The sequence below is a fragment of the Diabrotica undecimpunctata genome, chromosome 9, assembly GCF_040954645.1.
Source record: "Diabrotica undecimpunctata isolate CICGRU chromosome 9, icDiaUnde3, whole genome shotgun sequence".
Taxonomy (NCBI): domain Eukaryota; kingdom Metazoa; phylum Arthropoda; class Insecta; order Coleoptera; family Chrysomelidae; genus Diabrotica; species Diabrotica undecimpunctata.
The window spans coordinates 77,832,900-77,860,456 of record NC_092811.1 but is presented as its reverse complement, the minus strand read 5'-3'; the positions used below and the strand labels follow the sequence as shown (position 1 = coordinate 77,860,456).

Here is a 27,557-nt window from a genome sequence, read left to right as displayed (position 1 = left end):
AGGTAAAAGTAAAGAGAAAAATAACTGTAGACTAACCTTAATATCACGGCTACGAAAACATATTTCATACGTCATTATTGCCTTTGTATAGTACTCAAATAAGTATCTATAGTTAATATTGTCCTTATATACTTAAAAACTCAACAAACTTTAACTAAATAAACGATATTACAAAAAAATTCCACAAAAATATATCCACGTGCTACCACAAACTACTGTGAATATTTGATATATCTGTCCTATGGATGACGTAGCATTTCGTTCCCCTCACTCTCACGCACACAGGTACCAATCAACCTCTCTTATCTAGTAATCTTGGGTTTTACAAAATTTTTTGTCCACTATCTTCACACACACTTCACACCAGTCTTGACATTGACTTATTTGAGGATAATTATTATTATAAATAATTATTATACTGTTAAAATTATAAGGGCTAAAGCAGTTTTATTGTTATACAAACAAACATTACATTTTAAAACCAAAATTAATTTGATACAGTTACAGCTTCGACAAATGTGATACAATATGTCTAAAGTAGAATATTCTGTATAGATGCTCCCGTATTTTAGGTGTAGATATTTCCACATCATTTTTATACATATAGTTCCCAATCCCAAATACAATAAAGATGTATATAAGTGATTTACGTATTGCTGTAATATGTTCTAGTAACATGAACCGTAGTATGGAAGCTCACGCTTTTCTGGCCAAGAAGGGGTTTGATGTTAAATCTTACGGCACAGGTGATAAAGTTAAAATTCCAGGTTCATCTTTTGATAAACCTAACGTTTATGAATTTGGAACCTCTTATGAAGAAATATATCTAGATTTGCTTAAAAAGGACAAATCTTTGTATCCTTAAATAATATAGGCTTTGTTTTACTTTTGCAGTTTATATTTTTCTTTTATGATTTAAAATTAAATTTTAGGTATTTTACATTGTCTATGTACTGATAGACTTTCACAAATGAGTGAAAATGGAGGTTTCTATACCAGTCAAAATGATCAATTATTCATCTTATTTAGGTTTCATATCTGGATAATTTGCCTACTTAAGTTACTGCACATGAAACCTCCCACAGTTGGTTTTGCTTTGAATGGTGCAGTATGACCAACAACAGTCTTGTCCTGAAGAAGCTACATATAATTTTAGTGAAACATCAAGCCCAGAAGACAATTATTTGATAAATCATCAAAAATGAGTCACACAAATAAGGTTTTTATCATAATAAGATGTTACAGAATTTTCTTTATTGAATAATTAATATCATTGCAGCATGTTTGATTGTGAGGCAGCTTTTTTATTGATCAGCAATTAAATTTTTTCTATAAAATGCTAATGATAAAGTGCATTTGCATCTACAAATACTATTAACCAATATAAAATATATGGAGCTATGTTCTTTCTTTCCAGGCGGGGGTGCCATTGCAACACCTTCCTCCCTGCTGCTGGTGCCCATGTCATGTAATCAAATTGGTTATAGTATATAACAGCTCATCTTCATTTCACTACCTTGGGATTAATCTTCTTAACATTGGATGATAATGTGATATGCCATTCTCCTTATAATTTAGGTGAAATTTTTCTTTTTTTTACTTTTTCATTTCTATTAATATTTTTTGGTACATTCTTATAACAATGATTGCAACTATTTGTTCATCATTAGAAAATCAATCTATTTTTTATATTTTATATCTAAATTATTATTTAATATTTAAGTTTATAATAAAAATTTTGAAAAACTGAACCTCTAGAAATTCTCAAATTATTAAATTATGAATATTATTAAATGAATTAATATTAAAGTATGCCAAGCAATGTAAACTACTCATAGTACTTATATTAGAACAACACACTAGAAATCAGATAAATATCAGATGTTTCTTTTAAAACATGATAATAAATTATATTAAGGATTTATACATACATGTATTCAGTGTTGGTATTTAAAAAGGAAATTTTTTCCAGTCACCAACCCACAAATGAAAGAATATATACTTGATATTTTAATTCAGTAGATTAGAGGTAACAAGGTTATAAGGAAACCATCTACAGACTCAAGGACACATGGCAAGAACAACTGTGTGCATAACAAAAACAAGGCAATTATCAGTAAAAAAGAGGAATTAATAAAAAAGTGAAAGGAGCATTTTCAAGAGAACCTAAACACTGATAAAAGAACAAAACCAAGAAGAAAAAATAATTTATCACACAGCAGAACAGCTAGTTGAGGAACCAACATTGAAAGAAACTATATATGTCATAAAATATATGAAAATAACAAAGTGCCTGGCACAGATGGAATAACTGCAGAACTGATAAAGAATAGTGGACCATAAATTTATCCATAAACTAATCTTCCGCATATGGACATTAGAAGTCATACCAGAGGATTGGAAAGTAGGAATCATGTTTCCTATTTACAAGAGGAGAGACAAACAACTCTGTGAAAATTCTAGGGGCATAACAGTGTTAACTGTTACATACAAGATATTATCAAGAATTAACAGCTGTCTTGAATCATTTAGTGAATACCTATGTGGTTTCAGACCAACGAGGTTAACTATAGACCAAATACATAAGAGGTATACATGAAAAATGTGCTGAATGTAACATAGCAATGTACAACTTGATTATTGATTTTAAACAGGCATTTGATGGAGTAGTTAGATAAAAAATGTTAAAACAACTGTCCATGTTAGCAATACCGAAAAAGTTAGTTAACCTTGTACAAATGATTTTGGAGGGTTCCAAGGTCAAGGTGAGAGTAGATTGAGATGACAGAGGCCTTTGATATTGAAAATGGAGTTAGGCAAGGTGATGCCTTATCAACAACACTTTTTAATCTAACTTTGGAAGCTACTATCAGAAAACCAGATATGAATGGATGTATTAATACAAGATCCACACAAATATGCTCATATACAGAATATATTCCCATAATACACCAAAATAGAAGGGCATCAACAGAAAAAGCTATAGATTTGAAATAGGAAGTAGTTGTATTTGGTCTAAATATAAATGAAAAGAAAACAAAATATATGGAGTGCACAAAGTCGAATCGACACGAAAATCTGAAGGTAGACAACCATACCTATGAATATGCCTCCATCTTTCCCTATCTAGACTCAATAATAAATGACAGCAACAACGTCAGTCAAGAAATACAAGCACAGATTCTTAGCAGTAATACAAAGACCTAATGAAAAATAAGTTACTGAATAGCGAGTCTAAGCTTAAAATCTATAAAACAGTTATTAGACCAGTGGTCACATATGGATGTGAAATGTGGACCCTTTCAACCACTGATGAAAATCAATTGAGAATATTTGAGCACAAAATGAAACTATAAACTGGATTAATGAATACAGAGCACAGATATCATTAGATTTGTAAAGTCACAAAGACTAAACTGGCTTGGTCACTTAGAAAGAATGCCAGATAATCTAGCAGTAAAACAATGCAGAGATGGAAACCCCAAGCAAATAGGACCGGAGAAACGCCCTGTAAAAGGTAGATAGACGATTTAGAGTAAGATCTTAAAACTATGAATATCAGTCAGTGGTGAAGGAAAGTATCTGACAGGGCAGAATGGAAGAACATTGTTAAGCAGTCCAAGACCCACAAAGTGTTGTAGTTCCATTAGATAAAGAAAATTAAAAAAATTAGAGGTAACAAAATTTAGAAGCAGTTTAGACTGAGTGCATGTGGCAAAAATCATGATTCACTAATTAGTACCTAAATTGCCAATCTGTATCAATTGGTGATAGAGGCAACCTAAATATTAATGATACTGCCATGAACTGAATTCTAGGTTGCTGAAGAACACATTTCACTGAATATATTTGGCTATATTTGCCTCAGCCTTATATATATATATATATATATATATATATATATATATATATATATATATATATATATATATATATATATATATAAATCTTTTTATAATAAAAGTATAACCAGTAATAGCTAGTAGTTTTCTAGATGTCATCATTTACAAGCTACACAAATTGGCATGAAAACTAGTCTGAAAAGTTATGAAGTTCTCTGTGATGAAAAATAAGTTTTCCTTCTGGATTAGTTTATGAGATACAAAGTTACCAACTCTGTTGAGAAAAAATGAGTGTTTATAAAACAGGTCTACTCCACTGATTTTTATTTTAGTCTAGTTTGAAAGTTGAGAAGAAGCCCAGGAGATTCCATTGTATATTTACCTATTTACAGAATAAATTGTAGAACAATAAGAAAATAATTTTGTATACTGAGACTGGATAAATCAAGTCACCAATGTCGAGGTGTTGAGAAGATTCAGAACAGATAAGGAAGTTTGGAACAACAGGAACATTTAAAAAAAATTAAAATCATGAATGTGTTGCTCGTGTGAGTCCATTTTAAAAGAGGTAAAAAAGAAATAAATTAGACTTACAATCAGTTTAATTTTACTAGCCAAGGTGACCGGTTTCGCTTTCTAAAATTTGCAAAGCATCATCAGGTCAGGGGTACAAAGTAAATTAAATGCTGAAATTATATGGGCTTTTTATAATTTCAGCATTTAATTTACTTTGTACCTTTGACCTGATGATGCTTTGCAAATTTTAGATAGCGAAACTGGTCGTCTTGGGTAGTAAAATTAAACTTATTGTAAGTCTAATTTATTTCTTTTGTACCTCTTTTAAAAAAATTAATTTACTATAGATATTGGAGGAGGCAAGAAAGAAGTTGAGAAGGGAGATAAATTTCCAATCTTTGAGTCTATATTGTTTCGATAACACTTTTCAGATTTATTTTTTGCTGTGCTTATTTTTCTTTAATATTCTGTGCTATGCCATTAATAATATATATTATATCACTGGAGTACTCAGGAGCACATGGCTTGTAATTTTTCTACTATTTTTCTCATTTATTGTCTAGTTTACACTTACTCTTTGTGGAAAATTACTAGAATAGATATTATTTTGGTTGGCTAATGATATCTCAAACAAAAATTATTTTATATTAATTATAATGTTTACAGTTTGTTGATGTTATTTTCCCAACCCTGGAATAAACAGGAGGTAAATTCTAAGTAATAATATCGTGATAATTACGATTTTAAATATAAAATTATTTTTGAAAATGCATATTATTCCGTAAGTTGTAAGTGTCTTCTTATTTGCAATAATTTTGCTTTAACCTTAAAAATATTTTTGAAAACCCTTAACTATCTTTTAAAAACCTACGGTTTCTCAGTTTTTCTACGGTATTCGCAAATTTCCTTATTATATATTTATTGTTTCATTACTTGATTTGAATTTGACTTTCTCTTTGACTCATTTTAATTACTAACGAACAACTACCTGATAACGACCTATACAAATTCGTGATGTAAATCCGGCCTATTAAAAAAATTTAAATTCTTTTGTAAATAAGTTTAAGTTGGTTGAACTTAATATTACGGCGCGTGTGTATCCTATTGAGAAATTTATTAGGCTATTTTGATGTGTATAAATGGTGGCGTGACATGTTCTATCTAGCTTTGTTTTAGTCAGTTCGATTTAATCAAGCGACGCAATCAGTTCAAGAGCGGTCATCAATCCTTAGTGTTTCAGGTAAGCAATTGATTGGTTACAATATTTGCTTGCAAATTATTACAGAAAATATTTTATCACCTACATGCAGTAGTTTTTTTATTAGAGGTGGTTAATAATAGTTGTATTTTTTATCAAACAATTTATTTTTTGGGCCAAAACAAAGTACAATTTACAAAAATAGATTAGGCCGGTATTAGGGCACAATTTTAGTAGCTAATCTAATTCCGGCCCAATGAGCAGTAATTACGAATGCTGGTACTTTTTTCAATTAAACTTTTTGTTCTTCAATATCAAAAATTATTAAAAAAAGTAATACATTCTTTTAAAAAAATATTGCAAAAAATTGCTATTAAATTCCTTCTTATACTTTTTTTTTCTATAAAAGCAAACAAGAAAGTTTACAACCATAAGTCAGCTGGTTATTTTTAGTGTTAAAAAATTGAAAAAAATCTCGAATTTGTTCCAAAAAAATAAATAAATTACAAAAAAACATTAAAATAATTTTATTTTATTCTGGGCGGTATTAGATTTTATTATATTTCGCTTGTGCTCTAATTCCGGCCTAACCCAAATTTAGCCTGACATGGTATCAACGAAAAAATTTTTGAAAAAAATTGAGACTTCACTATTCACATTTGATTTTTTTAAGGATCATGGTCAAAACTAAAAAGCCTAAGCCAGTGCAAAGCAAAAAATATTCACAAGAGCTGTCTGCCTATAAAGAACACAAGACGTATGATATACCAAAAAGTACATTGAAAGATAAAAAATGCAAAAGTAAGTGCGCGAAAATAATGGAAGACAACAGTTTTACCAGTTTGGGCACTGACGCAAGCCACAGAAAAGCGGATTGAAGCCTTCGAGATGTGGATCTACAGGAGCATACTAAAAATATCGTATGTGGATCATGTTACCAACGTTGAGGTCCTACAGGGCATGACAAAAGAAAAAGAAGTGATTCATTTAGTGAAACAACTTAAGCTTGAGTACCTCGGGCACATGATGCCCGAAAGAAAAATATCGAATTCTTCAACTCTTTATGCAGGGTAAAGTATTTGGCAGGAGAGGACTGGAACGCCGTCGTATCACGTGGTTAAAAAACCTCCGACAATGGTTTGGATTGACCTCGGCGGAGCTGTTTCGCAGAGCAGTCAACAAAACCATGATAGCCTTGATGATCGCCAACATCCGGACCGGATAAGGCACCGAAGAAGAAGAACCAGTTTTAACTAGTGGCGAAGAAAAACTAATCATAATTGGTAAGTGGTTCAAGAAAGTATATGATTATTTCAGTCAAAATGGCATCACGTATGTGTGGGAAGATCCGCGAATATTCAACTGCGACGAGACAGTCTTTTTCATGGCTCCACAGGACAATCAATTGTTAAAAAAGGGTCTAAAACTGTATATAAGTGGGAGATATCCCACCACCAATAGTTGTGTTTCCCTATACAAAGCTACCAAAACATTTAGTTCCAACTACGCCAATCGGATATGGTATCGGATACAATGCAAGTGGATGGTAAATACAGAAACGTTTTATGAGAATGTCGTAAACTGTTTTAATGAATGATTGAACGCAAAAAACATTAAGCGACCTGTCATGTTATTTTTGGATGGATATGTTAGCCATATATCTCTGGCATTGAGCAAGTTTTATTGTGATAATGGAATTGTTTTGTCAGCACTGGTTACAAATTCCACACATATACAGCCGATTGATGTTGTTGTATTCCGACCTGTCAAAGATACACGGCGCAAAACATTTCATGATTTCAAAACAAAAAACAATTACGAAAAAGTTGCTAGCACTGATTTTGCCCCATTAGTCAAAGAATGCTTTGATTATACTCTTAAGATTGAAGCAATAAAAAATCTTTTGAATGTACGGGACTGCTCCCATATAATGAGGAAAATGTGCCATTTCAAAAACTAGTGTAAAGAAACGAAAAGAAAGAACCTGCAACGAAGACAGACAGACAGAAACAAAAACTCAGGACAATTTTAAAAAGGAATTTAAAGATAAACTGTCTCCAGAGAAAATTAAAGCATTTAGATCTAATACAGCTTCATCATGGCAAGGAGATTCAAAATATCAGAAACTGTAATGATTTCTGGAAAAAATATGCCCGATTGAAAAATTTGGAAATAACAATTCAATTCCACTTAATAATATGCAGTCAGGGAGTGCTTCCACTTCCAATGAAGCATATAATGACATATCAGACGAACATATTCATGACAGCGATAAATTGGGAGATTCATCATTTGTGAACAATTTCCCCGACAACGAAAATTTATGGTGAAAAATTTATAAGCTAACAATTTATGGATTTAGAGATGGGCGACGAACTAGGTGACTACGTCATTGTAGTTTACGAAGAGAAACATTTTCCAGAAGTAGTACAAGAAATAACAGAAGATTAATTAAAAATCAAAGCCACTGGAAAAATAAATAATTTGTAGGTCTTTTATAGCTCTTTGCTCTTATGCAATAAATGAAAAAAATACTGTTGCTAAGTAACAATTCAGTATTTTTTGTTTTTTTTTTATTTCGAGAACATTTAATTTAGGTTCAAAATGTATTACGCATGTACATCGTTTTATTTTATTTAGTTTTTCTATACCTATTGTATACAAAAATGATGTTTTAATACTTCTGTATTTTTTTATACCTACTTTAAAAATATTAAAATACATATTCACAAATAAGTGTGTACAGTTTAAAACAAAAAAGATTTTGATATACAGGCCAGAATTAGATCACCATTAGGCCGTAATTACCACTAATTTTTCAACAAAGGTCGGAATTAAAGTTTTTTGTATTTTATTGAAAACAATTTTTTTATCGAATAAAAAACACATTTTTCACTTTCTATTAATTATTTTAATAAAGAAAACATCAAGCTTTCAAATATTCTTTAAATCGATTTTCTCTATTATTTCGTTTCCTTAATATTTACGGCTAAAAGTAATAGGCTATTGATTATGTAGTTAAGAAAGGAACTACACCGTTAAAGGTTTCATATGGTCAATGGATCCCCAAATATGAGAAAACCGCGTAGTGCTACAATTTAAAGGGGTGCGTTTTTGAAAAAGGGGTGAATTTGACCTTGCTTTAGGGTGCATTTGGATGAATTCGATGCAGTTTTCGTATATATACATCTACAGAAAAGTTATTCAAAATTAAATTTACTATCGAAGTGTCACAAGTTAAAAAGTATCATAGGCACATCTAAAATCAACAAACAGGTGATGAGTAACAATGCCATACTCATATGTTTTTTCCAGAGCTTGCCTTAGAAGGAATATTTGATCGGTCGTTGATCTTTCTTTACGAAACCCACACTGATGTTTACCTATTATGTCTTCACAATATTCCGATAGTCGGTCGTAAAGAATATATGCCAATATTTTGTATGTTACGTTTAGGAGGGTTATTTCTCTGTAGTTGTCACATATTGTTTGATCTCCTTTCTTGTGGATAGGTACAATTATACCTACATTCCACTCTTCTGGCAACTTTATTTGCTTCCAGATCAGTTCTACCAGTCCAGTATGTCAGGTTTTTTTGCCATGCTTTAAAAGTTCTGAAGGAATGCCATCTGCCCCAGGAGCTTTGTTTTCTTTCAATTTTTGTATAGCTTGGATGACTTCTACCTCTGTTGGGATATTATCTTTCTCTCTTTCGTCGTCAATGTCCTCGAGTTAGATTTCTGATTTGTTCATTCCGATTGCGCCCTGTTTCACCTCTTATATTTAGCCTTTCCTCGAAGTTTTCTGTCTATCTTTCTAGTATCTGGTCCTGATCACCAATGATCTCCCCTGTTCTATTTCTAACGATTGATAATCTAGGTTTGAATTCTTTCCTGTTCTGGTTAACCCTCTTGTAGAACTTTCGCGTTTCTTCTTGTGCATTATAGTTCTCTAGTTCGGTTTTCTAGTTCGGAATTCGGTTTCGCTAGGTAGAAATCGTTTGATTTCTCTTTTTGTTTTTAGATGGCGTAGTTACGTCCGTATATAGTTATTTTGATAACTATTGTCTAGGACGGGAGAGATTTTTGTTTTGGTTCAGAGCAGTGGCTATACCGTTCTGAGGAGACCTAAAGAGGTCGAAATACGTATAAGCGGCTGTCGCTACCCTGTATTAAAACAAAAATCTAATACCGTCATTATGTTTTATTACTTACTTCGTTTGGAGTACCAGAAACTGAATTCACTACGAATTTTGACCAGGATGAACGGCATGTGGAATGCAATTTTAGATTCCCTTGCCGAGTAATTTATCCAGCTGTTTGTTTCGCAAGTTTTAGGAAACACTGGTAAAAATTTTAATTCGGTTTCGCTAGGAAGAAATCGTTTGATTTCTCTTTTTGTTTTAATTCTCTAGTTCTTTTAGTTGGCTCTCTATATGCTCTTTCTTCTTTTTTTTTAAGTATTCGTTTTTTTTTCTCGTCTCAGCTGCATATACTCTTCCTCTGTATGTCTGTATGTGTCGTTCTTCGCCCTTAGAATCTTCTATATACCTGATTTTTTCTTTGCGTTGCTTGTGCGCATTCCTCATCGTACCAGTCTGACCTTAATTTTTTACGTTTTTGCTTTCCGATAACTTTAGTTACCACTTCTTCCAATATGGCTCTACACTGCCTCCAATAGTTGTTAATATCTTCAACTATAACATCCGTGCAGCCTTACAGTTTGCTTTCGAGCAAACTATTAGTTAGTTAAATCTCTTAGCTATCTCAGGGTTCTTCAACGCTTCTACTTTACACCTTTCCTCTTTAACTCCTTTTTTTTCTTTACATTGGAGGTTCTAGCTCTTAGTTTAGCTTATAGTAGGTAATGGTTCGTGTATATATTCGCCCCGCGTCTTGCACGTACGTCTATCACGTCGCTGAAGTGGCTTGCGTCAACCACCACATTTTGGTTTACTGTATTCCCATCTGGAATTCTCCATGTGCCCTTATGTATATCTTTGTACCTGTTTCGTTGTTGTTTGACTCTTCATGTAAACTGTGAATTCCAATGGTTGGCATGTATTCCCTCTCCTTACCTTGCATTAAAATCTCCTGTTAAGACCTTTACGTCATTTCTAGGACAATGTTGTATGATATTATCCAGTTGTTCATAAAATTGTTCTTTTTCTTCATCCGGCTTCTCCTCAGTTGGTGCATGGGCATTTATTATTGAATATTTAAATAATTTACCTCTGATTCTTAGCGTGCATAATCTTTCGTTGAGAGGTTGGAAGTCTATTATAAGATGCTTTACTCTTTTATTGACTATGAATCCCGTTCCTAATTTGTGTTCCGTTGGATGGCAGCTATAATATATCATATAATTCTTTTTCTCTATTTTATTTCCCAACCATTTTTTCCTGAAGTGCCATTATATCGCTCTTATTTACTTCTACAAGAGAAGGGTTTTATCTACAGAAAAAGAGCTAATATACATCTTTATCTAACGTCATTTCAGATACATTTCTTGTTTGAAATATTTTTTCTACGGCGTACAGAATCTTGGTAATGTTTTCCTTCCCCCCTTCGAGGGGCGGTTTTAGGGGTAAGCCGTGGGGTAGGAGTGGCAAACTGTTTTGCATCTTTTTTGAGGTCTCAAAATTGACATTCTTAGAAAAATCCAGCTTGTTGTAGTACTGTTGTATAATTGTATTTTAAAGTACAGAAAATTAGCTTTCCTTTTTATTTGGTAATGCAAATGTACAAGAAAAAAAGTTATGATGTGAAATTTAAAAAATAGCCGTAAAACTTCGTTAAAAGTAGAAAATTTTGAAAAACCATATCTTCCTTAAAATAAGTTCTAGAATTTTCTACTATTGACCATTTTAAAAGTAATTGATTTTTCTTTTAATTAAATATACCACTGTATATACCTAAAACTGCTTAGAAAAAAGATATAGAACAATGTTTGTCAAACAATAGTAAAAATAATGTGAGTTGCGAACTTTGAAAAATGGTATCGGGGATACTGTAAATCCTAAATACATTTACCAAACGTCGTTTTGAAGAGGAAGAATAAAAGTTTTTTTTTCTACAGCGATGCTTATACCTATACCCCCGTAGTAAAAGTTATGGGGCAAAAAAGTTTCCTGATTTTTTTTGCGTCGTTTTTTAAATATATTTTTGTAATAGATTTGGATAGGGAAAATTTAATTTTGAACAACTTTGTAGATAGGTATATATATATATATATATATATATATATATATATATATATATATATATATATATATATATATATATATATATATAGATATATATTTGGTACGTATGATATATGTACCAAAACTGCATAGAATTGCGCCCTAGTGCATAGGGAAAAATTCTTTCTCCTGAAAGGGGCACTCCAAAAAAACCGTGGAGTGCTAAATGGTAGCACTCCACGGTTTTTTTCAAATCTGGGGCCCATTGACTATATGAAACAATAAATCCCTTTAACGTTGTAGTTACTTTTAGCCCTATTTTTTTTGAATATAATCCATAGCCATAATGTAATTTTTACAAGACTTTTTATATATTTGTTTTCCTATTATATTCTGTTAAGTATAGCAGTCAGAATCTCAGTGGATCTGGAGGTGATGTTGATATCATCCGCATATTCGACTACACTATTCTTCTTCTTCAGGTACCATCTCCGCTACGGAGGTTGGCAATCATCATAGCTATTTTAATTTTTGAGGCAGTAGCTCTAAAAAGTTGTTTTGAGCTGCATCCAAACCATTCTCTCAGGTTCTTGAGCCATGAAATTGGTCTTCTTCCGATGCTTCTTCTGCCATCTATCTTTCCTTGCATTATGAGTCGCAGGATGCCATACTTCTCGCCCCGCATCACATGTCCGAGATACTGTAGCTTTCTTTCTTTAATTGCTAGTTCAACTTCCTTCTCTTTACCTATTCTTCTCAGTACTTCATTGTTCGTAACTATCTACCCAGGAAACCCTCATAATTCTGACACTATAGTCAGCCCAATTCATATATATCTTTTTATTTTTTGGAGGTGAGAATCTTCTAAACAGATCTGGGAAGAAGACCCAGATACTGTTAAATCGGTCCCAACTATAACTTTGGAATGTTGCTTAGATTAGTTCAAACGCCTATAAACTAAACTCACCTCTCTTCCAGCAGCACACCCGGAACTTTTTTTGGAGAACGTACTTCAGACGCACTACCGTGTTCCCCGAATTACACGGTAACGAAGAATAGTCTTCAGTATAGGGGCTCGAAGATAACTGAAAGTCTCTGAAGGCCCATTATCGTTATATAATATCTAGGAGCATGGTTTAAGGGTATAATATAAAAACAAATATAGGAATAGATAAATAGGATAGATACATTAATAAAACTAATACGTTATACTAAAGTATGTGTCCAATGGATAAAAGTACAAATTAAAAAAATGTTTTACTAGTCTTCCAGTCTATTCCTTTATTCCTACTCGGTTTTTACAGCGTCTCTATTTTTTTATGATTTTTATTATTTCGAGCAGATAATCGAAATTCCTTCTGCTATCCATAGCTAAGTTCAGTATATTATTTGGCCTGACCTCATCTAGCTTACTTCTCAGTCTTTGATGTTCTTGTAGGAAGATATTACATTCGAAAATTAATCCGCGTTATCTCACACCACATTCCATGCAGATATCGTCGTTTGTTTTTTAATTCTTGTAGGTTTTTTTAACTCTCTTCTCTTTTTTAATATGTTGGTATACAATCTCAAAGAACTATGTCCGGTCAGGGATTGTACAAAGAAATAATTTATTCTCCTGAACCTGCATTTATACCATGCGTTTACATTTTTGTCCATTGTACCTTTTCCCTTTGTGTCTCCCATTCAGATTGCCATTCATCAAGCATTTGGTTTTTAATTTCATTTCTTACCTGCATAAGGTGGCCGTTGCACTATTATATAGGATGGCTCCTTCTTTCGCTAGGGGGTGAATGGGAAGCGTACCCGCAACTACCTGTACGGCAATCGTAGATGTAGTCCGGTATTCAATAAGACGGGGCTTTCTTTGAGCTCTTGTAATCAAATCTTAATACCTGGCAAACCTTGAAGACTTCAATCCATACGAGACACCTTATAAAAGGGTCGAATGTACTATTAGCAAGTACATTCTTCTTTTATTATTACTTGGTCCGCCTTGATTAGGCCCGATTTTCATAATAGCCTCTGTTCTGCTGTCTGGACTACATTTATCAGGTGTTTGGTAAATCGTAGACATGCATCAAAGTGTATGCCTAGATATTCAACACAATTGGTTGGTACTTGCAAATTAAAAGTCAGGTTGGGTATTGCTCTGTGTCCTTTTAGTATAATTATCTCTGGTTTATTAGACGCCAGCTCTAAGTTGTTAGTTGTCATCCACCTATTAACTTTTCTCCTCTAGCATTCTTCTTATTGCGCTGTCTCCTTTCGAAGGTTGGCGATCCAAATGGCAACTGTAGCTTTGGAAATTCCTGCACGAAAGATTTCTGTGGATGAGCGGTCAAACCATCTCCTCAGGTCTCAGCCACGAGTTCTGGCGTCTTCCAACTGATCTTTTGAGCTGCACTTTGCCTTCCAATATGATTTGGATTAATTCATATCTTCACCTCTCAACACATGACCCAAGTATTGTATTTTCCTCTCTTTGATTATGCTGAGTAATTCTTTTGGTTTACTCATGCGCCGAAGTACCTCACCGTTGGTAACTTTTTGTACCCATGGAATTCTCAGCACCCGTCTGTATATATACATTTCAAAGGCATCTATTCTTTTTTCTGTTTTAGAGTCAATTGTCCCAACTTTCACAACCATACAGTAAAACAGAGAAAACGTAAGATCTGATCATTCGAATTCTGACCTCTAGACTAAGGTCTGATCTTGAAAAAAATGTTTTCGTGTTCATGAGTGTTTTCCTCACTTGTTCGATTCTTGATAAGATTTCTTTTTTTGGGTTACACAGGCTGTTGCTCCCAAATACTTTATGGAAGCTACCTGTTCTATTATTTATCCCTTGGTATACAACTGTACGCTTGTTGGTATCTTTGAAAATGCTAGAATTTTAGTTTTGGAAACATTTAGATGTAAACCGAACATTTCGCTATGACTAACTACCGCATTTATTATATTTTGTAGTTCTTGTGCGTTGCTTGCTATTAGGACGGTATCATCAGCGTACCTGATGTTGTCTATGCTGGTTCCGGTAATCTTGATTCTACTTTGGACCTCGTCTAATGCTTTTCTGAATATAGATTCCGAATACAGATTAAATAATAGCGGTGATAAGACGCAACCTTGTCCCACTCCTCGTCGGATTCGTATATCTTCGGATGCTGTGTGCTGTATTTTAATTGTTGCCGGTTGGTGCCAATATAGTTCTGAGATAATTCGCAAGTCTTGTTCGTCAATTCCAGTTGTTCCCGGAATTTCCATCATCTTTTGATTGTTAACGCAGTCAAACGCTTTTCGATTTCTCCAGCATACATTAACTTTATTTATTACATCCAAGTTTATATCAATCTTTATTAATATTGCTAATACGTCTGAATATGCAATTGATACGCACTTCTGCCGTAATCTATTTCCAGCATTGTATTATCCACAAACTTTCTTTACATCGAACATAACAAGGATTTCCCATTTATTTCTTGTTTTTTTGACTGTCAGATATGAATTTCAGCGCGTCTATAGCTGGTCTAGTTTTCCTAAAACCGCATTGCTGGTCAGAAATGGTTCTTGTGTTTAAAATCTCGTGTTCAAGACGGCGTTCTTTTCATATTAATCTGGAACTCCCGAATTACTTTATTTACTTTTTACAGTGCAGGTTTGAATAGAAGGCACAACAGTTTGTGAACAAGCTGAAGCGGTATTTGAAAGTTCACTATAGGCTAACAGGTTTCTTCTATTACCAAGTCATATGCACCTTTGAAATTCACGATATGTCGATAAGGCTTATAATCGGGTAAGAGGAAGATACCGATACCTCGACAACTTCGAGGGCTAGAACATCTGTCGGAGCTAGAGAAAGGAAACCGATCCATCGTGATTTTTAAATGTTAAATCTGTTAAACTTATTTATGCCTAAGTCTTTATGCGTCTATTTATGCAAGTTGTTATTTTACTTAACAGTAAACACTAGATATACACAAAATGGACTACTTCATACTCTGGACAGGAATAGGAGGATAAAAACACATCCAGAGAAATTTCAAGAAACTCCAGAAAAATTTGAAATTCTTATTACATGTGAAGAGAGAGTGTACGACCAAGTCTTAGAATATATGGAAAATAAAACCCCTACTGAAAATTCCATAGTACATGTTGTCAATATTGATATACAGGACAATTTGGAAGAAGCTACTATCGGAGCCTTTTTAATAACGGATCTATGCCTAATGGTAAGTGTGCAATTATTTTTTGTATTATAGTTTAATGCAAGGTCTACCAGTGTGTGTGTGTGTTTTGTTTTTTTTCAATCATTTAAATGAAATGGCGAAGAAGTACCCATAGGGCACATATCGGGTTTTACAATCTCTACAATTCTACGGTCGAAACTTTGCCATAAATCACTCACTTTCGTCTTCACATCAGCTCTCTTCGGGGATTATCACGAAATTTTTGTTTCATTTTATGCTACAATTTTGTGTTATCATCCCAAACCATTTTTGAAAATAGATATAAATGTGGAACATGTGGACATGTGGAAATATTAAATTCCGGTCTGGTGCTTGTTGTGCTATTCCGCGTACTATCTTTAGACGCACTAGAGACATGCACCAGGACATTTAATTTTTTCTCTGAGACAACCTTTATGAAATAGTTTTTTTGTAGTTTTAATAATCTGTTTACGAAAGTCTTCTACACAAAAGACAAACTTCGACTCTTCACTAAATATGACTTTACATCATGACGTCACCATTATATCAACGTCCATGACGTCTTCGATTTTTCTAATTGAACTGATTTATTTTCTGCTTCTATGTTACTACCCTGACTCTTACACATTTTCTGGAGATCTTACTACCGACGAATGCTACTCCACTGCCTCCTTAATATCTCATTAATTCCACTACATAATTTAATTTTTTCTTATAAATAAAGCGTTCACCATTCTCCAGTGGAACTGCGATGGATTCTATCCTCGCTTATAAAGAATACAAAAACTTATTTCAATCTACAATCCTGGCTATATCCTTTTTTTAAAAGACTAATTTTAAAATAAATTATTGTAGTCGCGTTAAAAAATTTGAAGGGTATCATCACATAGGTACTAATTGTTCTAGATCCAGTGGTGGTGCTTCGATATTTGCTTCAAGCGGTATATACTCCTCTCTTCTTTCTATGGAGTCTAACCAAACTTATTATATGTAGTCTATATATTCCTCCTGACTATACATTTAAAGAAGAAGAATTGGTTGATCTAATTTTCCAGATTCCCCAACCATTCATACTTATGGGCGACTTTAATGCTCATAGTATCATGTGAGGATCCAGCCGTACATTTGAAAGAGGTAAAATTGTTGAAAACGTTTTAAATGTATCTGGTTCTTGTCTTTTAAATACATCCTCACATACACACTTGAAAACTTATCATCCAATACTTTCTTCGCTATAGATCTTATCATCTGCTACCCTAAATAAGCACCTTTTCTTTCACAACGAACACTTGCGATGATTTGCACGATAGTTATCATTTTTCCATTATAATCTCTTCATACTCAAATCAGGAATATACTATCCGCAATTAGTGGAATCTAAAAGTTGCTGACTGGACAAGATTTACAATCTAAACGGAAAACATCCTCTCCACTCAAACTTTTCATTTAGATACAAACACTGCCCTTAAACAAATAACCGACTGTATCACTTTAACGGCTGACAAGTATGTTCGTAAAAAAACATCATCTCTCACCCGCAAAACGGTCCCTTGGTGAAATTCGGCAAAGAAGTTATACGCAAATCCAAATCCGCTCTCAACAAAATTGTGCCGCAATAATACTCCTGCCAATCTTATACTTCACAAAAAACTTAAAGCCAAAGTCAAATATATCATAAAACAAACCAAAAAACTTCTTGGCAAAATTGCGTCTCATCCTCAACAATTTATACCTGCCCAAGTAAGGTCTAAAACAAAATAAAACATATACCGCAAATCTAGTAATAATGTTCGTAATATTATCATAGACGACAAAGTTATCTGTGATAGCCAATCGATTTCTAACGCTTTCGCTCTTCACTTTAAAGAAAAATTTAAAAATACGAATTCCTATTTTGCATCTAACTCCTCTCTTGTCCCTACTATTGACCATCTTGACATTATACACGTCAATGTAGTAGTAGTCAATAAAATTAGCCTTATCCTCCTAAAGAAGCAATGCAGGCCCTCATAACATCCCATACATTTTCTTAAAAAAGCTATCCGATGTCTCCTTTTGCAAACTCATGGATTTTTATAATCATGTATGGAATTCCCAGTGAGATGGTGTGATTCTATTATTCCAATAAGGAAAAAGGATCAACCCTCCTTATTTCCAAAGTTTTATCGTCCTTTCCCTTACTAACACTACCTGTAAAGTTCTTGAGAAAATTAATAATAAAAGACTCCTATGGTTTTTGGAAGAGTACGAGGATAGATTGATATTAAATTAGCCTTTGATAGATGGCGCTACTTGATACCGAATTGGTTTTGGTGTTGACATTTGCCATTCATGACATGACGTCTGTCAAAATTTTAAATTTTAAAAACAATTAGTTTGGTTTTTACAGCCGTCAAAAGCAAGCAAATTTTGTGTTTTTGGAGAAATGGAAAAAGTCGAGTATCGTTCGGTGATTAAGTTCCTCCATAAAAAGGGTAAAACGAATGTGCAAATCAAAGCCGACCTGGACGAAGTTTATGGTGAGTTTGCACCTTCGTTAGCAACAGTAAAATTTTGAAAAGCTGAATTTGTTCGTGGTCGTACGAGTGTTTTTGATGATGAGTGTCCCGGGAGACCAAATGAAGTCACCACGCCGGAAATAATCAACAAAGTCCATGACATGATTATGGCAGATCGTCGAATTAAGCTCCGCGAGTTAATAGAGGTCCTAAACATTTCCTACGAACGCGTACACAACATCATTCACCATCATTTGGACATGAAAAAGCTATCCGCGCGATGGGTGCCGCGTTTGCTGACAATCGATCAAATGCAAAAACGTGTGACCACTTCGGAGACGCTTTTGGCGATGATACGGCGCGATCCAAAGAATTTTTTTCGCCGATTTATCACCGTTGATGAAACCTGGGTGCATTATTATACACCGAAAACCAAAGAACAGTCAAAACAGTGGCGCAAACGCGGCGAAGGGCCACCGAAGAAGGCAAAGAGTGCACATTCGACCGGCAAAGTGATGTCGTTTGACTGTTTTCTGGGATGCGAAGGGCATCATCCATATCGACTACTTGGAAAAAGGAAAAACAATCAATGGTGAGTACTACGCAGCATTATTGGATCGATTCGATGCCGAATTGCGTCAAAAACACCCCGGTTTGGAACGCAAAAAAGTGCTCTTTCACCAACACAATGCACCGGCTCACCGATCTGCCGTCGCCATGGCAAAATTACACGAATTGGGCTATGAATTGGTTGAACACCCACCGTATTCCCCAGATCTTGCCGCCAGCGATTTTTTTCCTGTTTCCAAACCTAGAAAAATGGCTCGGAGGACGCCGTTTCGTAACAAATGATGTAACAGATGATGAGCTCGAGCAAAAGTACTATTCGGATGGGATAAAAAAATTGGAACATCGTCTTACTCAGTGTATCGAGCTAAAAGGTTACTATGTTGAGAAATAAATCGATTTAACTCCAAAAAACTTGTTTTTTCTATAAAAGGCTAGTTTTATATCCAACCACCCTCGTATAATCAAATTCCAAATTTTCAATACGGATTTCGATGTAATCGATCCACTCGAGACAACCTTGCCGTTCTACAAACCCACATTTCAACATCACTCAATGACCAACAAGAAATAGTCACAGCTATTTTTGACATTAAAAATGCCTATGACACAATTTCTAGAAAATACATATTAAATAAACTACGATTGCACCCTTAACGGAAGTATTTTTCATTTCATAGAAAAATTCCTGCAACCCAGATCCTTTAAAGTATGTGTAAATGGAAAGTCCTCTACAATCTGTATTCAAAGTCACGGAGTACCTCAAGGTTCTGGTATTAGCCCCACCATTTTTATTCTTGCTATAAATGACATATGCAATAATTTATCTATTGACATGGGAAAAACATGAACACTTCTTGTCAACTGTCAACAAAATTCAAGCCTAATTTTATCCTTATCACCAAAAAAATCTAAATTTATTCAGCAGAAAAACCACCTCCCCGCTCCACTAATCTCAATCAACAACGACCCCGTAACTGTAGTGGATAATTGTAGAATTATGAAATGATCTTTTATTTTCAACTTAAGTGGAAACATCATATAAATCTTACCAAAGGCTACTGCTTTAAGCAACTCAACCTAATAAAAAGACTCTTTCACACTTTTGTTGGAGTGCTGATGAGAATGTACTTCTTACAGCCTACAGAGCTCTGATACGATCCAAAATATATTACGGGTGCTTTATTTACATGCCCGCCTTAAAATCTGATCTAAAACTATTAAATTCTGTCCTAAATACTGCTCTTCGACTATGCCTCGGAGCTTTTTGCTCCAGCCCGCAGAAAAGTTTTTACTGCGAAAGTAACGAGCCTCCTTTATCCCTCAGAAGACAACATCTGCTTCTATCATATGCTTCCACTACATTAAGTAATCAGTCCAACCCCATTTACCATATTACTAACTCTGTACCTGATTACCCCATTAGCAACCTCTCTTGCACAGTTATAGAGCCACTCCCGCAAATACTGGCCCATCTATTAAAGAACACTGAATTATCCCTCACCGTACCCATCCCTTCTCCACTCCTCTCTGGATCAAATACCTACCTTTATTTAACACTTCGCTTACCATGTACAACAAATATGATACACCCCCTACTCTTTAAAGGAAGCCTTCCTAAAAATACTAGACAAAACAGCTTTTGATTTAGTTCTTTACACTGATTCTCTCAAAAATTCTTGCAGAGTAGGATGCGCAGTTACTACTTCAAAGGATCTTATAAGTTGCACTCGGTCGCCCTCATCATGCAGCATTTAAACAGGAGAGCTTTTTAGGATCCTTCAAGCGTTTAACCTTTTAAACGCCAACGTTCCCATTTTGGGAAACAAAAAAGAATGTTGGATTCAGAAAGTATTGAAATATTTATAAATATCGTAATAAATATTATTTCTGTATGTCCCCTTCTTACTTTCTATTAGCTGACATGTTTTTTTACTTACGGGATTCATCTAAAAACTGACTAAAATAACGTCCAAATTCATGTCACTTGCTCTTTTGTGCTATAGTTGTTGCTGGGAGTCGATATGTACCGAACTGTGGTATATTTTTGAATTGAACCACAGTAAATGAATCATATAAAAGAAATGTTTACAAAATAACACGTTTAGGTAACTTGTTTCCAAAGATGTTACCTTCAGTATTCACTGTTTCCAAAATTGGAACGTTGGCAACAGCAAAACACTATTATTCAAAGTTCCCTACAGAATGCCTGCGCACAAATTTAACGACTTAAATTAGTCGCCACGAGCTTGTTAGAAGAAAACACGTGGTATTTATACTAATTTAGAGTTTTAATAACATTTCAGTGGAGAAATGGATATCTCTTTGGATCCAAAATGTTTTTATAATAAGTTGGCGACAGTAAAAAAAAAGCATAATACTTTTAAACACTTATATCTGTACGAAAGTACATATTTTTGATACCAGTGGATATTCTTATTTTTCCTTCTGATTCAGTGGATCAAGGTACTGAAGCAACGAGGATACTATTGATGATCAGGTGTTCGATATTCCTGATGTACCAGACTAAGTACCCGGTGAAGTAGAAATCCATGCTTATGAATACGAGGATAAGGAGGAAAATATGTCGGCTCAACGTAAATGGAAAAAGAGTGAGCAGGTTGGAATTCAAGCTCATGCTATAAAATAGAATAGAAATATGCTTTATTGTTACTGAAAATTATACAATTTTATGGACAAAGCTTATATAAGTTAAAAAAAAGTAATAATAACAATAACAATTAAAATTTATTAAAATTACATAAATCGTCAATATCACAGAATAAAACATAAAATATGCTTCCTGCTACAAATATGCTTCCACACCACCAAGAGTAGGCGATGAACAGTTGGAGAAATCCAATTTATTCGTCACGATACCGAACTCTACGCGCTGAAGATTGGATAACAATATTCGGAACTTTACTCTTTCTGAGGAAGAAGCTTGCCAGTTTTTGGGGTTTCTTTTGATAAGTAGATATCATTATTTCCCTTCTAAGGATGATTACTGGTCTACAGCAAAATATATGCATATGGAGGTATATGATTTGATGGAATAAATCATATTTCTAGGACATAATTGGCCTTGTCGGTAACGAAACTGCTGATCGTCATACTAAAGAAGTGATTACTTCATCAATTAACCAAACAATTATTCAACTAAGCAAAGACTTTTTAAAGTTTAAAATGTCAATCCTAGAATCTGGGCAAGCTCGTTGGAATAACTGTGATACAGCCCTACGCAGAATTCAACCTAAAATTACCCGGCCAAGTCTTACTAACCTCACTCGTAACGAATCACGGATAATAAGACTACGAATCCGCCATACAAGATTGACACATTGCTACTTAATGTCCACCGATGAACGTCCAACATGTCAACAGTGCAGTTGTGCTCTTATCGTATAAATAATATATTGGACAACTCCTCTCTTTCGAATATAGCATCTTCCGCTTCTGTTCCGTCTCCTTTTATGAATGTTTTTTATTTTGGTCGAAAAGTGTTGTGTAGCCAAAGATCAACGATTTTTGTCAAACTTCACCGGAAATGTCAACTAAAACTAAAAGTCAAAAACGCGTGACTGTATTTAACAAAATGATAATATACTTATGCCAAATTTCATATCACAATTTTAATATTCAAAAAGTATACGTGAAAATGGTGCCAGAAAACCACACGTTTTAATAGTAATATCGCATAAAAATTATGTATTGTACTGACGCTTACATCACCGTTTAAACTGACAGAAACTTATTGAAAAGAACCATAACGTATTGTAGCGTTTTTAAATAAAACGAGCGGTTAGAATTTATATAAATATATTTATTTATAAGTTTACAGTTCGGTAATATATTATCAACTCCAAACTACTCCTAGAAATTACGCTTATATATAAAAGTCACTATGTACTAGAACATTCGGGAGTAGCCCACCTCTAATTCGCCTATTTGACGGGTTGATCTCTCTCTCGCGCTTGAGACATCGCCGGAAAGTTCTACTCGTTTTCGAGATGCAACTGTTACACGGGTCACGCCGAATGCATGTTCGTAACACTGCTCCCCTCTTAGATCTGAGCGTCCCGATCAGCAACTCTATATGTAAATGGCGGAATCTACATGACTCTCCAGCTCTGCATGAACCCCTCAGAAAGAAATAACAGTCTACTATCTTTGAAGGACACGAGCTCTTCGGATTAATGCAACACACAGTAATTCTTACGCCGGTTTCTCGGAAGATCACTTCAAGCATGCTTCTGACAATCTTCCAATCCAGATTATCTAGTTCATGGCCTATCTTGGGTAATAAAAAATTCTTGAGCAGACGATTTTCTTCAAATTAGTTAGAGCACGCCATATATCTTCGTAGGTTGCCCTGTCTGTATACGACTTCCTGGTCACCATATACAGCAAAGATCGAGGACCATCTTCTAATCTCAGTATTTTCCCAACTTTAGGCTGCTGATTTTTTAACTCGTCCAAACGGCCGAACTTCTTATAAAATACGGATGAGATTCCTTTAGTCATCTTAAGATCTTGGGCAACACAGTGGACCAGAGAGACGTTATGCGGAACACTAAAAAGATCCTGCTGAACTTCTGTGGTCACGCCGAATCTAGCACTCTTTCTCTCTGCGTAATTTGACATAACTTCATTAAAGCTTGGTCGCTGGTCATCTTTGATCTCATGTTGAAGTGCTAGGGCTTCTTCTGTTTTATTTGAGCCAACATAAGGTGCAAGACGATTTATGTGAACTACTTTTGGTTTACCTTTCGGCAACTTCTTAATTCGGTATATTACGTCATTTATTTTCTTTTTAATTTCATACGGACCCGCCCATTGTCTTTGCAGTCTAGGAGACAAGTCACGACGACGTTGTGGATTATAAAGCCAAACAAGATCAGCTACTTCATAGCTTTCATTCTTGCATCGAGAATCATATTGATCTTTCATTCTGTCACTGGCTAACTGAGTGTGTTGTCGGCAAGTTCATGAATGTTGTTCATTCCTAACTTCAGGCGGTCGACATAATCTTCGCTTCCAACATGTTCTTCGGAAAATCTGCAGCCAAACTCTAGGTCGCAGGGCAAACGAACTTCACGACCTAACATCAGGCAGGTTGGAGTCTGGCCTGTAGTTTCATTCACGGCCGAGCGGTAGGCCTTTAGGAATAAATGAATGTACTAGTCCCAATCTCTTTGATGTTCTGATACAACTTTGGACAGGTGTTTACCCATCGTTCGGTTCATCCTCTCGACCATTCCATCTGATTGAGGGATGCACGGGTGTCGTTCTGGTCTTATTGACACCAATCAATTTACAAACGTTTTGGAAAAGGGTTGACTCGAAGTTTCACCCTTGGTCATTCTTTAAAAGAATGTCAAACTTGTCTTGTCATGTACTTGTCAAAGAATTATTTAACAAGTACCTCTGCCACGGTAGCAGCTTCTTGATTTGGTATCGCATAGGCCTCATCCCATTTCGTAAAATAATCCATAGCTACCAGGATATATTTATTTCCATCATTCGTCTCTAGAAGTGGACCTGCAATGTCGATAGCTACTCTTTCCATAGGACTACCAAGATTGTACTGTTTCATGGCTGCCCTCTTTTTACCAACTGGACCATTACTGGTTGCACACAGTTCACATTTCCGGCACCATCTTCTTATATCATTTTTACAGTTCACCCAATAGAACCGTTCTCGAACCTTTTGCAGAGTCTTCGTAATACCAAAGTGTCCACCTGCTGCCCCGTCATGTAACTTACGCAATACTTCTGACACTTTACTTTTAGGTACAATCAACTGAAGCTTAGATTCTGTACCATCATCGTTCTCAAAGGTTCTATACAGAAGATCATCTTTTAGCACTAGGCAATTCCATTGGCTCCAGTAACACTTGACTTCGGGACTACATGCACTAATGTCTTGCCAAGAAGGTCTTTCACTTCGACGCATCCAATCCAATACTCTTTTTATACATGGATCATCTGCTTGAGCGTCTTGTAGCTGTTGAGGCTGCCATTGATCAATAATCACGGTGGTTCGTCTCACGGGGCAAAGTCGTTCTTCTAATTTAAGACAGTGATTACAATTTGCACTGCATCGCCGTCTTGACCGAGCCTCTGCATTTGAATGACTTTTTCCAGCTCAGTGTTCGATCTGTTCTAGCTTTCTAACTGTTGTATTATTTTCTTGCAATTTACGACGAATGTGACCTACGTTGCCACAATTCCAACATCTGGTTTCGCGTCTCTTCGGCATCATGTTACGAACTACTTTCCGTACGATTTCCTCCAGACGTTTATCGTTTCGTTCGTTGCTCTCTTCAGAGGTTCGTACTCGATAGCTCCCTGAAGCTTGACTAGCTGTTTCGTGCTCCAAGGCAATGGCGAACGCTTCATCTAAAACTTTCGGTCTTGCTAGTCGTAAAGCTTTCTGTAGTTCACTGTCTCTCAACCCATTGACGAAGGTATCTACAGCAATTTCTTTTAATATGTTGTCTGGTACCTCTGGATAAGCTAACAGCGCTATATGAGCAACATCTGCTTCAAATTCTTGCAAACTCACTTGGTCGTTGAAATCTACTTCTTATTTGTACTTTGTAGACTTGTAGATGGGCATCTCCGTAACGTTTGTCTAGTCGAGTGAACAAGGTCTAGTAACATTTTACTTGACCCTTAGGAATCGATCTTAGGATATCCGCAGCATCACCTCGTAAAGCAGCAGTCAAGGAAACAGCCTTTTCTTGTTCTGTCCAATGATTGGCTGTCGCAATAGCTTCAAATTGTCTAACGTATATGGACCAAGAAGACTTTCCATCAAATGGTGGCAATTTGAATCTCATATGATGTGTCGTTTCGTCTCTAGGTGATTCTTCTTTCACTACCGGATCTAAGGCTACTGTATTAATTGGTGGTAGCACTTTTGTATTGGTTATCATGCTTTCTAACTGTTTGATCTTCTCTTCTACTTTATCAAATGTTTTAGAAACTTCTTCAAATTTCTCATTATTCTGAATACATACTTCTTTAATTATTTGAGAAGTCTCGTCGAATCTTCTAGACACATTTTCAAATTTCTCGTCATTTTGTCTAGCTGCTTCTTTAATAATTTGAGACGTTTCATCGAATCTTTTGGAAACGTTCTCGAATTTATCATCATTTTTTCTAGAAGATTCTTCAATCATTTGCGAGACGTTTTCAAATTTATTATCATTTTTTTTTAGAAGTTTCTTCAATCATTTGAAACTGGAATGTCTCTGGGTCGTCTCTATTCTTGTTGATAACAGTCTACAGTCGTTCTTGGAGGATCTTCTTGGATGCGCTGCAGTCTTTATCGCGTCCTTCTAGTTGCTCACGCAACTGTTGTACTGACAGTTGTAGTAGCAGCATCTTTGGTCAGGCACACACGTACTTTTGTAAATGTTCTTACAAAGATCAATACCGAACTACGCTGATATTCCCGACGAACAATACTTTTTAAAAGTTCAAAAGTCACTGCTGAATTTATTTTGCAATAAATTAATTATCCTCACACCGGACACCAACTGTAGCGTTTTTAAATAAAACGAGCGGTTTTATTTAAAAACTATAAGTTTACAGTTCGGTAATATTTTATCAACTCCAAACTACTCCTAGAAAGTACGTTTATATATAAAAGTCACTATGTACTAGAACATTCGGGAGTAGCCTACCTCTAATTCGCCTATTTGACGGGTTGATCTCTCCCTCGCACTCGAGACATCGCCTGAAGTTCTAGTCATTTTCGAGATGCAACTGAATGATCAATGATTGTTGTTTTTTTCGGTATTTAAGTCAAGAAAATGCAAGTGAGTTTCTCCACCAAGACAACGAGCCGACTTATTCCGAATGATCTGTCAAAGAGTTTCTAACCAAATACATCATCCCAAAGTATGTATTCCCATTAGTCGGATATGCGACTTTTTATGCTTTCTAAGGCGAAATTTGCATTAAAGGGAACAATATTTGAATCCCTTGAAGCTAAAAAATAAAGCGGTTCGCGTCCCTAACAAGAACAGCGGCAAACACTGTTTCGAACAATGGAATATTCGCGTGGAGCATTATAGAAATAGAAGGGGAGTATATACTGATACAAAGTATGACGTCAAAATAAAATATTTTATAGCAGCCAATATCACCAAAAGTTACGAAAAACGAAATTGGTCGCATTGGTTGTATATCTTGTTAGGCTGGTGTTAAAATGGTTACCACAAAATTGTTAAAAGCTTGACCATTCATTTTTAATATTTATACAGATTTCTTATTAATGATAAATACTTTAAGATATATGTATTATATTGCAGATAGCTAGAGCAGAGGACCTGGATAATGAGATCGAAGAAGTATTACATAATTTCGAAGAAAAATCTAACAGATCTATTTTACATAGTATAGTATTTAATTAGCTAATTATGTTATTTATTTTTTAATTAACCTGATAAAGTTTCAGTAAAATATACCATAATGAAGAACTAAATGTAATCTTATTTAACAAGGATAAAATTGGATATAAAGGGA

At 34.8% G+C, this 27,557-nt stretch overlaps 1 protein-coding gene across 1 annotated transcript; it reads left to right on the top strand.

The window, feature by feature from the left end:
- Window positions 1-355: 355 nt before the first annotated feature.
- Window positions 356-27,497, top strand: Ssu72 (Ssu72 CTD phosphatase). The gene is made up of 3 exons (XM_072543617.1): window positions 356-855; window positions 15,717-15,975; window positions 27,344-27,497. The coding sequence occupies exons 1-3, from the start codon at window positions 632-634 to the stop codon at window positions 27,443-27,445; spliced, it is 585 nt and encodes a 194-aa protein (XP_072399718.1). The 5' UTR covers window positions 356-631; the 3' UTR covers window positions 27,446-27,497.
- Window positions 27,498-27,557: the final 60 nt, after the last annotated feature.